The sequence below is a fragment of the Pseudophryne corroboree genome, chromosome 1 (assembly GCF_028390025.1).
Source record: "Pseudophryne corroboree isolate aPseCor3 chromosome 1, aPseCor3.hap2, whole genome shotgun sequence".
NCBI classification, from domain to species: Eukaryota; Metazoa; Chordata; class Amphibia; order Anura; family Myobatrachidae; genus Pseudophryne; species Pseudophryne corroboree.
This window is the reverse complement of record NC_086444.1, coordinates 295,400,488-295,415,473: the sequence shown is the minus strand read 5'-3', so window position 1 is coordinate 295,415,473 and position 14,986 is coordinate 295,400,488. Positions and strand designations below refer to the sequence as shown.

The 14,986-nt window shown below is 45.1% G+C and overlaps 1 protein-coding gene across 2 annotated transcripts in view; it reads right to left on the bottom strand.

The window, feature by feature from the left end:
- The window catches only part of NAA25 (N-alpha-acetyltransferase 25, NatB auxiliary subunit), a 335,868-nt gene that overhangs the window by 251,670 nt on the left and 69,212 nt on the right, over positions 1-14,986 (bottom strand). For both annotated transcript variants that reach the window (XM_063964363.1, XM_063964364.1), the window contains exon 4: positions 5,252-5,370. In XM_063964363.1, the coding sequence (XP_063820433.1) occupies positions 5,252-5,370 (119 nt within the window). The remainder of the gene's footprint in view (positions 1-5,251; positions 5,371-14,986) is intronic.

Here is a 14,986-nt window from a genome sequence, read left to right as displayed (position 1 = left end):
AATTGTACTACAAATCCAACGAGCAATCGTCTGCTTAGAAGCAGGAGCACCCAGCTTGTTGGGGGCATACAGGATAAACAGCGAGTCAGATTTTCTGACTCCAGCCGTCCTGGAAACATATTTTCAGGGCCCTGACTACGTCCAGCAACTTGGAATCCTCCAAGTCCCTAGTAGCCGCAGGCACCACAATAGGTTGGTTTAAGTGAAATGCTGAAACCACCTTAGGGAGAAATTGAGGACGAGTCCTCAATTCTGCCCTGTCCGTATGAAAAATTAGGTAAGGGCTTTTATAGGATAAAGCCGCCAATTCTGATACACGCCTGGCTGAAGCCAGGGCTAACAGCATTACCACTTTCCATGTGAGATATTTCAAGTCCACAGTGGTGAGTGGTTCAAACCAATGTGATTTTAGGAATCCCAACACTACATTGAGATCCCAAGGTGCCACTGGAGGCACAAAAGGAGGCTGTATATGCAGTACTCCCTTGACAAACGTCTGAACTTCAGGAACAGAAGCTAGTTCTTTTTGGAAGAATATCGACAGGGCCGAAATTTGAACCTTAATGGACCCTAATTTGAGGCCCATAGACAGTCCTGTTTGCAGGAAATGCAGGAATCGACCCAGTTGAAATTCCTCCGTAGGGGCCTTCCTGGCCTCGCACCACGCAACATATTTACGCCAAATACGGTGATAATGTTGTACGGTTACATCCTTCCTGGCTTTGATCAGGGTAGGGATGACTTCATCCGGAATGCCTTTTTCCTTCAGGATCCGGCGTTCAACCGCCATGCCGTCAAACGCAGCCGCGGTAAGTCTTGGAACAGACATGGTCCCTGCTGGAGCAGGTCCTGTCTTAGAGGTAGAGGCCACGGGTCTTCCGTGAGCATCTCTTGAATTTCCGGGTACCAAGTCCTTCTTGGCCAATCCGGAGCCACGAGTATAGTCTTTACTCCTCTCCTTCTTATGATTCTCAGTACTTTTGGTATGAGAGGAAGAGGAGGGAACACATACACTGACCGGTACACCCACGGTGTTACCAGAGCGTCCACAGCTATTGCCTGAGGGTCCCTTGACCTGGAGCAATATCTGTCCAGTTTTTTGTTGAGGCGAGACGCCATCATGTCCACCTTTGGTTTTTCCCAACGGTTTACAATCATGTGGAAGACTTCTGGGTGAAGTCCCCACTCCCCCGGGTGAAGATCGTGTCTGCTGAGGAAGTCTGCTTCCCAGTTGTCCACTCCCGGAATGAACACTGCTGACAGTGCTATCACATGATTTTCCGCCCAGCGAAAAATCCTTGCCACTTCCGTCATTGCCCTCCTGCTTCTTGTGCCGCCCTGTCTGTTTACGTGGGCGACTGCCGTGATGTTGTCCGACTGGATCAATACAGGCTGACCCTGAAGCAGAGGCCTTGCCTGACTTAGGGCATTGTAAATGGCCCTTAGTTCCAGGATATTTATGTGAAGTGACGTTTCCATGCTTGACCACAAGCCCTGGAAATTTTTTCCCTGTGTGACTGCTCCCCAGCCTCTCAGGCTGGCATCCGTGGTCACCAGGACCCAATCCTGAATGCCGAATCTGCGGCCCTCTAGGAGATGAGCACTCTGTAACCACCACAGGAGAGACACCCTTGTCCTTGGAGACAGGGTTATCCGCTGATGCATTTGAAGATGCGATCCGGACCATTTGTCTAGCAGATCCAACTGAAAAGTTCTTGCGTGGAATCTGCCGAATGGAATCGCTTCGTAAGAAGCCACCATCTTTCCCAGGACCCTTGTGCACTGATGCACTGACACCTGGCCTGGTCTTAGGAGTTTCCTGACTAGGTCGGATAACTCCCTGGCTTTCTCTTCCGGGAGAAACACCTTTTTCTGTACTGTGTCCAGAATCATCCCTAGGAACAGCAGACGTGTCGTCGGAATCAGCTGCGATTTTGGAATATTTAGAATCCATCCGTGCTGTCGTAGTACTATTTGAGATAGTGCTACTCCGACCTCTAACTGTTCTCTGGACCGTGCCCTTATCAGGAGATCGTCCAAGTAAGGGATAATTAAGACGCCTTTTCTTCGAAGAAGAATCATCATTTCGGCCATTACCTTGGTAAAGACCCGGGGTGCCGTGGACAATCCAAACGGCAGCGTCTGAAACTGATAGTGACAGTTCTGTACCACAAACCTGAGGTACCCTTGGTGAGAAGGGCAAATTGGGACATGGAGGTAAGCATCCTTGATGTCCAGAGACACCATGTAGTCCCCTTCTTCCAGGTTCGCTATCACTGCTCTGAGTGACTCCATCTTGAACTTGAACCTTTTTATGTAAGTGTTCAAGGCTTTCAGATTTAAAATGGGTCTCACCGAGCCGTCCGGCTTCGGTACCACAAACAGCGTGGAGTAATACCCCTTTCCCTGTTGTAGGAGGGGTACCTTGATTATCACTTGCTGGGAATACAGCTTGTGAATGGCTTCCAATACCGCCTCCCTGTCGGGGGTAGACGTTGGTAAAGCAGACTTCAGGAACCGGCGAGGGGGAGACGTCTCGAATTCCAATTTGTACCCCTGAGATACTACCTGCAGGATCCAGGGGTCCACTTGCGAGTGAGCCCACTGCGCGCTGAAATTCTTGAGACGGGCCCCCACCGTGCCTGAGTCCGCTTGTAAGGCCCCAGCGTCATGCTGAGGACTTGGCAGAAGCGGGGGAAGGCTTCTGTTCGTGGGAAGAAGCTGTCTGTTGCAGTCTTTTTCCCCTTCCTCTGCCCCGGGGCAGATATGAGTGGCCTTTTGCCCGCTTGCCCTTATGGGGACGAAAGGACTGAGCCTGAAAAGACGGTATCTTTTTCTGCTGCGAGGTGACTTGGTGTAAAAAGGTGGATTTCCCAGCCGTTGCCGTGGCCACCAGGTCCGATAGACCGCCCCCAAATAACTCCTCCCCTTTATACGGCAATACTTCCATATGCCGTTTGGAATCCGCATCCCCTGACCACTGTCGCGTCCATAATCCTCTTCTGGCAGAAATGGACATCGCACTTACTCTTGATGCCAGAGTGCAAATGTCTCTCTGTGCATCTCGCATACATAGGAATGCATCCTTTAAATGCTCTATAGTCAATAATATATTGTCCCTGTCCAGGGTATCAATATTTTCAGTCAGGGAATCCGACCAAGCCACCCCAGCACTGCACATCCAGGCTGAGGCGATTGCTGGTCGCAGTATAACACCAGTATGTGTGTATATACTTTTAAGGATATTTTCCAGCCTCCTATCTGCTGGCTCCTTAAGGGCGGCCGTTTCTGGATACGGTAACGCCACTTGTTTTGATAAGCGTGTGAGCGCCTTATCCACTCTAGGGGGTGTTTCCCAACGAGCCCTAACCTCTGGTGGGAAGGGATATAGTGCCAATAATATTTTAGAAATTAGCAGTTTTTTGTCGGGGGTAACCCACGCTTCATCTCACACTTCATTCAATTCATCTGATTCAGGAAAAACTACGGGTAGTTTTTTCACACCCCACATAAAACCCCTTTTTGTGGTACTTGCAGTATCAGAGATGTGCAAAACCTCCTTCATTGCCGTGATCATGTAACGTGTGGCCCTACTGGAAAATACGTTTGTTTCTTCACCGTCGACACTGGAGTCAGTGTCTGTGTCTGGGTCCGTGTCGACCCACTGAGGTAACGGGCGTTTAATAGCCCCTGACGGTGTTTGAGACGCCTGGACAGGCACTAACTGAGCTGCCGGCTGTCTCATGTCGTCAACAGTTTTCTGTAACGTGCCGACACTGTCACGTAATTCCTTAATTACGGCCATCCATTCAGGTGTCGACTCCCTAGGGGGTGACATCACCATTATAGGCAATTGCTCCGCCTCCACATCATTTTCCTCCTCATACATGTCGACACACACGTACCGACACCCAGCACACACACAGGGAATGCTCTGATAGAGGACAGGACCCACTTAGCCCCTTGGGGAGACAGAGGGAGAGTTTGCCAGCACACACCAGAGCGCTATATATGTATAGGGACAACCTTACAATAAGTGTCTATCCCTTATAGCTGCTTATATCTGTTATTTTGCCAAATAAGTGCCCCCCTCTCTTTTTTACCCTGTTTCTGTAGTTGCAGGATGCAGGGGAGATTCTGGGAGCCTTCCTACCAGCGGAGCTGTGTGGGAAAAATGGCGCTGTGTGCTGAGGAGATAGGCCCCGCCCCCTTCACGGCGGGCTCTTCTCCCGCTTTTTTCTGGAAAACTGGCAGGGGTTAAATACATCCATATAGCCCAGGAGCTATATGTGATGTATTTTTTGCCAAATAAGGTAAATTCATTGCTTCCCAGGGCGCCCCCCCCCAGCGCCCTGCACCCTCAGTGACCGAAGTGTGAAGTGTGCTGAGAGCAATGGCGCACAGCTGCAGTGCTGTGCGCTACCTTATGAAGACAGGAAAGTCTTCTGCCGCCGATTTATGGACCTCTTCTTGCTTCAGCATCTGTAAGGGGGCCGGCGGCGCGGCTCCGGGACCCATCCATGGCTGGGCCTGTGATCGTCCCTCTGGAGCTAATGTCCAGTAGCCTAAGAAGCCCAATCCACTCTGCACGCAGGTGAGTTCGCTTCTTCTCCCCTTAGTCCCTCGATGCAGTGAGCCTGTTGCCAGCAGGTCTCACTGAAAATAAAAAACCTATTTAAACTTTTACTCTAAGCAGCTCAGGAGAGCCACCTAGATTGCACCCTTCTCGTTCGGGCACAAAATCTTAACTGAGGCTTGGAGGAGGGTCATAGGGGGAGGAGCCAGTGCACACCAGCTAGTCCTAAAGCTTTTACTTTGTGCCCAGTCTCCTGCGGAGCCGCTATTCCCCATGGTCCTTTCGGAGTCCCCAGCATCCACTAGGACGTTAGAGAAAATAATAATTACAAAATTGCATAAAAAATTTAAGTTATGGTTAAATAGCATCTAGCCTCCCCCAAACAGCAGAAACATTGAAATGTCCCCTATGATACAGTAATAAGGTTGACTGGTTTCAGCGTAGTTCTAGTGGTGTTCAATATGGAAAACAGCCTGCATTAGAAGGACTGCGGAGACAGTCACTGGAGCCTGGAGAACATTGGGGAAGCCACCGAATCAGCATCAGAGAGATAGGCAAATTCAAGTGCATTACTGCAGCTCTGTCATGTACATGCTGATGTAAAGATGATTTAGAACTTGCTCTCAGAAGCCCCATTCCCAGATTACGGTATCTCTAGTATAACAATTCCCATACCTGCTGCATTTTCTTGTATTCCCCCACTCTGGCATAAGCCATAAAGAGATGAGAATGGTACTCTTCACTGCTTGGGACTTTCCTTACAGCTGCCTCATACAGTTTAGTGACCAATTCCGCTGAAGGGAGAAAGAAATATAGTATTTAGAAAGAACAGCTTTCCGCTACACAGAGGCCAGGCATTCTCAGACTACTGTAGCTAAAAATAGAAATGTAACCATTTATAAACATTTGAGTGTTTATGTCTCCTCCTGACCTGCTCGACAAATCCCTAATCCAGTCACAATGAGAAAAAGATCAGCAACGTACGTTTACTCCCAAACAGTGATAATCTTTCCATCTCTCCATTGTCAAAGTGTACCATATGGAAATGCTCATTAAACTTTTGAATAGACTTTACCAAGTGACATAAGCGCCAGCAGAGTTTGGAAGATACTATTTTCCAAGTTTTTTGGGAATGACCCATTTTGTGTTCCTTTGGGACAGAAGTGTACACTCTCATAAAGGAAGTACAGGGCTGTACACCCCCCCCTTCACTGGTACCCAGCTGTAGTCTGACCATCACATCCTTTGTCATATCCTATTATTGGCCACAACTCACTACTGTTGCTCAGCACTGAGATGACTTTGTTAAAGTCATAGTTTTTTTCTATGCCGGGCAGCGTTGAGTGTCCTCAGGACGTTCAGACGCTGCCCTGCTCACCTCCCCCATGGCTCCAGCTGGGTGCATATGCGCAGTGTGACGATATCAGATTTCACAAGTAACAAAAAAGATCCAAGATATTTCTTATTCAGCTATAGGGGGGTACACACGGAGAGATCCGTGCTTAAAATCTAAGCAATCTGACTAGATTGCTTAGAAGTTAAGCAGGGATCTCTCATGTGTATGCCCCACAGCGATAGAGCCACGCATCGCTATCACCGGTGCTAGAGCATGCAGGCTCAAGCTAGCACAGTGATGGCTAACCTTGACACTCCAGCTGTTTTTGAACTACATATCCCAGCATGCCCTGCTACAGTTTTGCTATTTGGCCTTGCTAAAATCTGATGCAGGGCATGCTGGGATGTGTAGTTCAACAACAGCTGGAGTGTCAAGGTTAGCCATCACTGTGCTAGCAGGACGCTCACTTCAGCGCTGTGTGAAGTGAGCGCCCCCCCGTGTCCCTCCACCCGCTCATCACACATTGCGCTGTGCTGAGCGAGGGAGATGTGTGCTGAGTGGTCTGTGACAGATTGCTCAACACACATCTCTAGGTATGTACCCCCCTTAACTGTTGTAGAATATAAAAGAGATACATCTTATCTATTGATAAAGCTAAATATTTAACGTATATAAAACACTTTAAGAGGTCTAAGAACACTGTACGCTATCTACGTAAGAAGTACCGTAAGGGTACGCAAGTTGCGTAACGATCGCTCAACCGTAGTCGAGACGCTCAAGCGTCACGTTCGCTTACGGCCCAGAGATCACAGGCAGGCACGCTAGTGGCTGCCTACTAACGTAATGATTCGCTATAGCGTAGCGGACGCTCGGGACCACGAGGAGATCACCAGCGGTGCAGACGCTTACAACGTTAAACCTTTATATCTATACCATTAACAGCGAAATATACAGTAAACCTTAGTGTGGTGTTAGAGTGTAAATGCAACCTGGTGTAACCTGATTAACTACAAAGCTGCTTGGGCGTCACCGACGCTCAGGGAATACTTAACACTATAAGAAATACACAGATACCTGGGCTTAGGGTCCAAAACCTATTATATGTATTATGACTATTATACTTGCAAAAGAATCACAGAACAAATCATACACTACAATATAACTTAGACTAACTAACCAGATAACTACACAGGATATACAATGCAATACAATACAATACAATCAAGGGAAAATAAGGGAGAAAGAGGGGAGAGAGAGATGGCTTACAATAACATCAAGACAATATGATTGCGGAGAAAACTTACGCACAAGGGGAAACGATCGCAAGCGCCTCTGGACATCCAGCTCCCGATTATCAGCAATGAGAACCGTTTGAAGAGAAGTGAGTCCTGGATGCCACAGGCTTGTCTTATTTATGCTCCACACACAATACAATTCAATGGTCCCTACAATCTCATTGTTCATTGGACACAGGAATTCGGCTTCGCATTATAACAAAAGGTCATAGGTTGATTCATACAGGTGGGCTGTGACTGTTTCCAACTGTCCAGGTGGGTGGGATACTGGGTTTCCCGCCGCATGACTAAGTAAGAACAAATAATAGTAAATGGACATAAACTTCTTATGTCCATAACTATTCGCACGAGCGATTAATCCGCTCCAAACCAACACCGGAATATTTCTAATTAAATATTCTTCCGATGGATACTAAACACCACTGTATTACTCCTGTCTGACCCTTCGTATCAAACAAAGAGGGATTTCTCTGTTCATGAACATTCTATATTAACCAAACTTTCAGAATCTATCAAAGGGACCATGATCTACAAAATACATTATATAGTGAAAATATGTAATGATTGAGTCGCACGCTACGATCGCATAAGCTCTACCGTAAATACGCATACCATGCGCCTGCGGGTGCCCGCGACTGTGAGTATGCGCACGTACGGGAGAGCGTACGCATGCGCAGCACAGACCTGTGTGAGGTGCAAATATGGTAGTGTGCATAGAGATATTTTTCTGACTTTGACAGTCCACCCTTTGGCAGTCAACAATAACTGCCACTTCCTGAAAACATTTCAAAAGGAGAAAAATATATGTTAGGGGTTAATACATTTACATGGTTGGGTAAGGGAGGAGAGGAGATGGTAGGAAAAGGGTATGACCTAGTGAGATAGCAGAAGCATGTGTGTATGAATCCGTGCTTGGGGGTCATGTATCATCGTGCCGTACGTGTTTTAAATCAAGCTTCGAGGTATTGCGAAGTATACATGTGAATTCCTTCTTATCCCGTGGTACGGGTCTGTGGATGGGCTGTCAAACTTTACCGAGCTCTTTTTGGCTTTGGTTGTAACAAAATGGGGGAGCACATTTTAGTTGATGATACATGAATGGGGGAGATATGTGATTGCTGATATCTGTGCCTGTATTCCCTATCGACTATGTGTGTCATTACCTGAGGGTTGTAGAAATGAAGAAAAGACATAATTACGGTAAATGCGGTGGTATTCTATGTCAGGTAAATGTACAGTCGTCGATTGAGGTCTTGTTTGGTGTCTGTTGAATGCAGTCTTCTTTGTGCTTTTGCCCATAAGGTGCGAGCAAAAGCTGTCAATGTCCATAGATTTACAAAAGTGTTGGGCTAGCGTAATTTTAAAATTTCTAGGGAAACTGGGGATCCATGGCATAGTTCATCAAAAATCTGTGTATCAGGTTGTCAAACTTCTTCTTTAATCTCTCTGTTGTCTGTATATCGGCTCATCAAATTCCTCGTCCAAGTGGGTCTTTTTACCTTGGAGGAAACGGAAAAACAGGTGAAAGAAACGGACCGTAGAAATCGCATTTTCATCCCATCATTGTTTCTACATTTGGGTCATAAATCAAGTCCAGGTTAATTACAGTTTCCTCACTCCTTAAACTCATTACCTCAGGTAGTACTTTTCCAATATAACACAATCCTTCAAAGTTTGGGGCAAGCCACTTTATACGCCTTTCTCCCGCATATGAAATATGCATCATCGGGGAGAACATATGGGACGGAGTATGTCATTACCATGTTACACATTTTCCATGTGAATTCTCCCATCTGTTTAGTACACCTATCAGTTTGTACGATCTGTGCACTGTATCCTAGTGATACCTCTCCAACTCTCGTAATCCTACTTCCTAGGGTATACCTATATCGGAAATATTTTCCACTATCGGCTATGTGGCGTATGAGCTCTGTATCTGTAGGCATTCTATCTGCTCTATGCGAAAAGGTCATGGTCTGATTACTCCATGACACTTCCCAATTTCCCGGCTTTCGGGGATTGGAGATGTTAAAACATAATAGGGACCTATCCACATGGTATTGGTGGAGCTTCAAACTAGGAGGGCTGGAGATATTAAACCTCCTGTCCACCGGTCTCCCACCACTTAACTCAAGTACCTCCCCTAACGTTAAAGGAAATGGTACTAGTCCTGATTTGCTATGACCTTGAGGTACTTGAGAGCATACCCAACAATCTGTTTTGTTTAACACATTACCCACTAAGGAGTGATAGTCACTCAATGGATGCCGGTCCATATGGATATTAAAACTGGATTGGCATTTCTTAATGCACCCATCCTCAATGACATTGTTACAGAGCCTACAGATACAGTTTTCTTTTCAGCTAACAATCCTTCAAAATGTTTACAAATAACAAGGTTGTTAGATCGTGTCCGGTACTCGCCTTTGCTTGGTGATTGGGTTGCTATTGGAAATTTACACCTCCGTCTCAGTCATCAGAACCTTTCTGGATCCTTTCTCGACCTCACTGGTACTCTCACCGAAACAGACTGCTCTGGTCAACATCAGGGTCAACATGAAAATCCATATCACAGTCTCTTGGGACAAATCCATCTTATAGGAGGAGAAAAGAAGAAATTTGTAATGGGGGTATAAGAAAACAGTTTGTGGGGGAGAGAACTTGTTACGATAATAAGTTCTCTCGTCTTGTTGTTCTTCTTGTTCTGCTGTCCTCTCAAAAGGTGCTGTCTCTTCAGTCTTCCAAATGAACATTCTGGTGATGCAATATTCCTTCCTAACCAGCGATCTTTCTGTAAGGAGCAAAAATCTGGCATTACCATTGGTCCAACTGAGGGGTGACATACCATCTTTAAACCATGAAAACATGAGTGAGAAGAGAGAGAAAACAAAAAAAAACAAAAGAGATAGAGAACAATTCATGTGCATATATACATATTACATAACTCAACAATAAACACCAATAGGAAAAGAGAAATTAAACATTTTTTTTTTTTTTTTCAAATATTTTAAAACATGGTCAGCATTAAGAAAACATTGTCAGATTTATCAGGCTGTCATATCTACGTGTCTAATGGTTTCCTTGAGCAGTCCCTCCCCACCAGCACCTCCATATTCCACTGTCTGTATCTGGCCAGAATACATTGTGGCGGATAGGTCATGCTGGGGTTTGGTAGACTTCTGCAAGGACCAAGCGGATATGCAATGTTTGAATTCTTACCAATAATCGTCAGAGATGGGGATAGAAAAAGAAACATTTCACAGATACATTTACAACTTTTCACCCGGTCATTCCTGTGTCTTTAGTGAATGACCTCCCAATTTATTAACCGTTACCTCAGGCTTACCATCAGTCCTAATAATCACCTTTCCTGACTGCACATTATGGGTGTGGGCCAAAATTTTTCCTATATGATCCCTGATTATAATTTTGTGTGTTATAACTTTGCTCATTTCTTGGTCTAGGGGGTCTAACTTTATGTGGGTTATTACAGTTGCTGGCATAATGCCCTTCTCTTCTACAATGATAACAAATCCTTGGCTTTCTCCATGTGCTAGGGGCCTGGGGTTCCGGTCGACTTGATGCCTCCTCTAGTGCTTGGATGTTCAGTGCCATTAACCGCTCTCCCTGCGCTTCCCTGGTTCTTTGGATATTTCGGTCATGCTCGATAGCGGACTCTCTTAATGCAGCGACCGAGATACCTCTCCAATGAGGTATCGAGGTTTGTACCCTAATTTTTAGTGTGTCTTTTAAGTTGTTCATTAATACAGACACAGCTACCTCTCTGTGGTGTACATTAGTGTCAATGTCATCTATACCCGTGTACCTAGCCATATCCTGCAGAGCCCGGTGAAAATACTCTGATGCGGATTCACCTTCTTTTTGTTTTATTGTAAAGATTTTATTCCACTTTACTACTGTAGGAAAATATTCTTTCAACTGTAGATTAATTCTTTTTACATTATCTTGGTTATACTCGTCTGTTAGTGGCACTTCCTCATCTAGCTTACAATCAGTGATAAATTTCAATGAATCAACATCGGGGGGTAAACATGCCCTCAAAACTGTCCTCCAATCTTTGTTATTTGGCTCTGCAGTGTGTCCTAGCACTCTAATGTATCTTTGACAAGCAACTAAGTCTTTCCTGGGATCAGGAAATTCAGACAGAATTGTTCTTAATTCTGTTCGGGAAAAAGGGCAGTACATGGCGATGTTCCTGACGGGGGTGACTCCTGAAGAGTCAGTTTTCCCATTTGGTACTGCAATTACCCTGACAGGATTAAGTCCAGTAACGTCATTCTGAATTGATTCTACAATATGAGGTACATTTGTTTGTGTGTGATGTATAATACCATACGTACCTGTGGACACGACCTCACCTGACCCTCCATTAGGGGGTTTGTTTACAGTCTTTACCGATTGGGTCGCGTCCACCTGGATGTCTTGTGTGATGGCTTCTGGAAGAGGTGCCGACATCGTTCTGGGTTCACTTTCTTGTTGGTGTTCCTGAGGGAAGTTTAACATGGGGTGCGACTTGCATGGGTTAATAGTTGTACATTCAACAGTATTACAATTAGCATTGTTACATTTATTACACTTATTCTTATCATCTATACTACAGTTGCTAAGAGCGTTTTTATTGTTCACCCTTGTGCTTTTCTCCGCAACCACAATCCCCTCCATTGCCATGTCTCTCCTCTCAAGATGAAAGTTAGGTATGTGAGTTACATTTCTTTGCATTTCACCCTCCTGTTGCCATAACTGTAAACAATCATAATGCTTGATTCGTCTCTTTGCTGATTTAATGAGACATATCCTTCTCCTTAAATTATGCAACACCTCTGAGTCAAAACTACCTATCCCGGGAAATGGTGCCTTATCCCCCGCAGTCATTCGTGTCCATTCATCACAAAAGGTCTCAGTGTGGGGACCATATTTCCCCCACATTACTAACCGAGCAGACCCTCGGGGTCTGCAAGCCTCTGGAGTCTGAATCCTGACTGCTGAACGTCTCTGTGTTGTGCACTTGGCTGCCATTGTGGACCTTACACAGAAAAAACTTCCTAAAATGCACCAAACACAGAAATTTACGTTGGAAATCCTTAAAGCTCTTCCACTGAACTTCTTCTGCTCCGGGTATCTCCGGTCCGCCTTCTAGCAGACACGTGTAGCCGTTGCAGGCCCTATCTTTAGAGATTTTCCTGAGAAAATTCCCTTCCTTTTTCTTTACACAAATCACGCTTGCATGTGCTCCCTACAACACGTATGAGGGCAAGATTTACGCATGGATATACGACCTCATATCACGTTGCGTTATTGGTCACACATACAACCGTGCGGTCCAATCGTACCACTTATAGACACTTGTTGCCCATAAATGGTAGGATCATTGGAGTCTCCCTACTGTGCTCCAAAACAGCCAGAGCGTAATACAACGAAAACTTTATCACACTCTGTTGCACGTTTTCACTTCAGGCCGTGCTCATAGATCACACAGATCACAAAGTCCACAAAGCGGGATTTAATACCGTTTTATCACATAGACCACAAAGTCCACAAAGCGGGATTCAATACACTCATACCGTTTTCAACCCACTATCATTCTTATAGTTTTCTGATCAGAAAAATCATTTCCCGTAGTCTGATAGCTCTCCCCAGAGGTATTACAGTAAAGTAAGGTATTTAAACTAAGTTTTGGAAAACTGAAATCAATTTGTGCTATTTATCGCCTTGCGCTATTTACCGCGTTGCGCTATTTACCGCGTTGCGCTATTTATCGCGTTGCGCTATTTATCGCCTGTTAAAATCAACTTGTGGTTTGAGTTACGTGGGCGTACACAGACGCTCCGTTGCGTAATATACGCTGCGTGCGTCGGCCTTTGGATTGTGTACGCAAGTCTTTGTTAGAGACACGTGTACGCAAAGCAAAGATCCACCGTAACACAATTTATACTTTTATCAATGTAGATTGATCCTTGATCATCTACCACACAACACACTGACTTCGCCTTATCTCCCAGGCAAAAACTGTGTGTTTGTCTATACTTTAACTATATTACCTCTATTCTTAAACTATGAAATAACGGCAAGTCTCTTTAAGCACTTTTATCAACTATAAAACTGGCAGACAGGAGAGTGATATACGAAAATACATAAATGAAAAAGAAATGCAGATATATATGTGTGTGTGCGTGTGTACGCAAGACAGAAAAATAAACAGTTTTAAAAGACACTAGCGTTTTGCTCTTACCTCCGGTTCCCGGATTCCTTCAGCACCCTTTACCTAAGCGAAGCAGACGCTTATCCCGTCAGCACTACGAGGGATACAACCTCCCGCCCTTTGCTGATGGATAATGTCTGCTGATATTACCTAGTGCAGATATGTGAAGGACTGGACGGCCCCCAATTGATAAAGCTAAATATTTATCGTATATAAAACACTTTAAGAGGTCTAAGAACACTGTACGCTATCTACGTAAGAAGTACCGTAAGGGTACGCAAGTTGCGTAACGATCGCTCAACCGTAGTCGAGACGCTCAAGCGTCACGTTCGCTTACGGCCCAGAGATCACAGGCAGGCACGCTAGTGGCTGCCTACTAACGTAATGATTCGCTATAGCGTAGCGGACGCTCGGGACCACGAGGAGATCACCAGCGGTGCAGACGCTTACAACGTTAAACCTTTATATCTATACCATTAACAGCGAAATATACAGTAAACCTTAGTGTGGTGTTAGAGTGTAAATGCAACCTGGTGTAACCTGATTAACTACAAAGCTGCTTGGGCGTCACCGACGCTCAGGGAATACTTAACACTATAAGAAATACACAGATACCTGGGCTTAGGGTCCAAAACCTATTATATGTATTATGACTATTATACTTGCAAAAGAATCACAGAACAAATCATACACTACAATATAACATAGACTAACTAACCAGATAACTACACAGGATATACAATGCAATACAATACAATACAATCAAGGGAAAATAAGGGAGAAAGAGGGGAGAGAGATGGCTTACAATAACATCAAGACAATATGATTGCGGAGAAAACTTACGCACAAGGGGAAACGATCGCAAGCGCCTCTGGACATCCAGCTCCCGATTATCAGCAATGAGAACCGTTTGAAGAGAAGTGAGTCCTGGATGCCACAGGCTTGTCTTATTTATGCTCCACACACAATACAATTCAATGGTCCCTACAATCTCATTGTTCATTGGACACAGGAATTCGGCTTCGCATTATAACAAAAGGTCATAGGTTGATTCATACAGGTGGGCTGTGACTGTTTCCAACTGTCCAGGTGGGTGGGATACTGGGTTTCCCGCCGCATGACTAAGTAAGAACAAATAATAGTAAATGGACATAAACTTCTTATGTCCATAACTATTCGCACGAGCGATTAATCCGCTCCAAACCAACACCGGAATATTTCTAATTAAATATTCTTCCGATGGATACTAAACACCACTGTATTACTCCTGTCTGACCCTTCGTATCAAACAAAGAGGGATTTCTCTGTTCATGAACATTCTATATTAACCAAACTTTCAGAATCTATCAAAGGGACCATGATCTACAAAATACATTATATAGTGAAAATATGTAATGATTGAGTCGCACGCTACGATCGCATAAACTCTACCGTAAATACGCATACCATGCGCCTGCGGGTGCCCGCGACTGAGTATGCGCACGTACGGGAGAGCGTACGCATGCGCAGCACGGACCTGTGTGAGGTGCAAATATGGTAGTGTGCATAGAGATATTTTT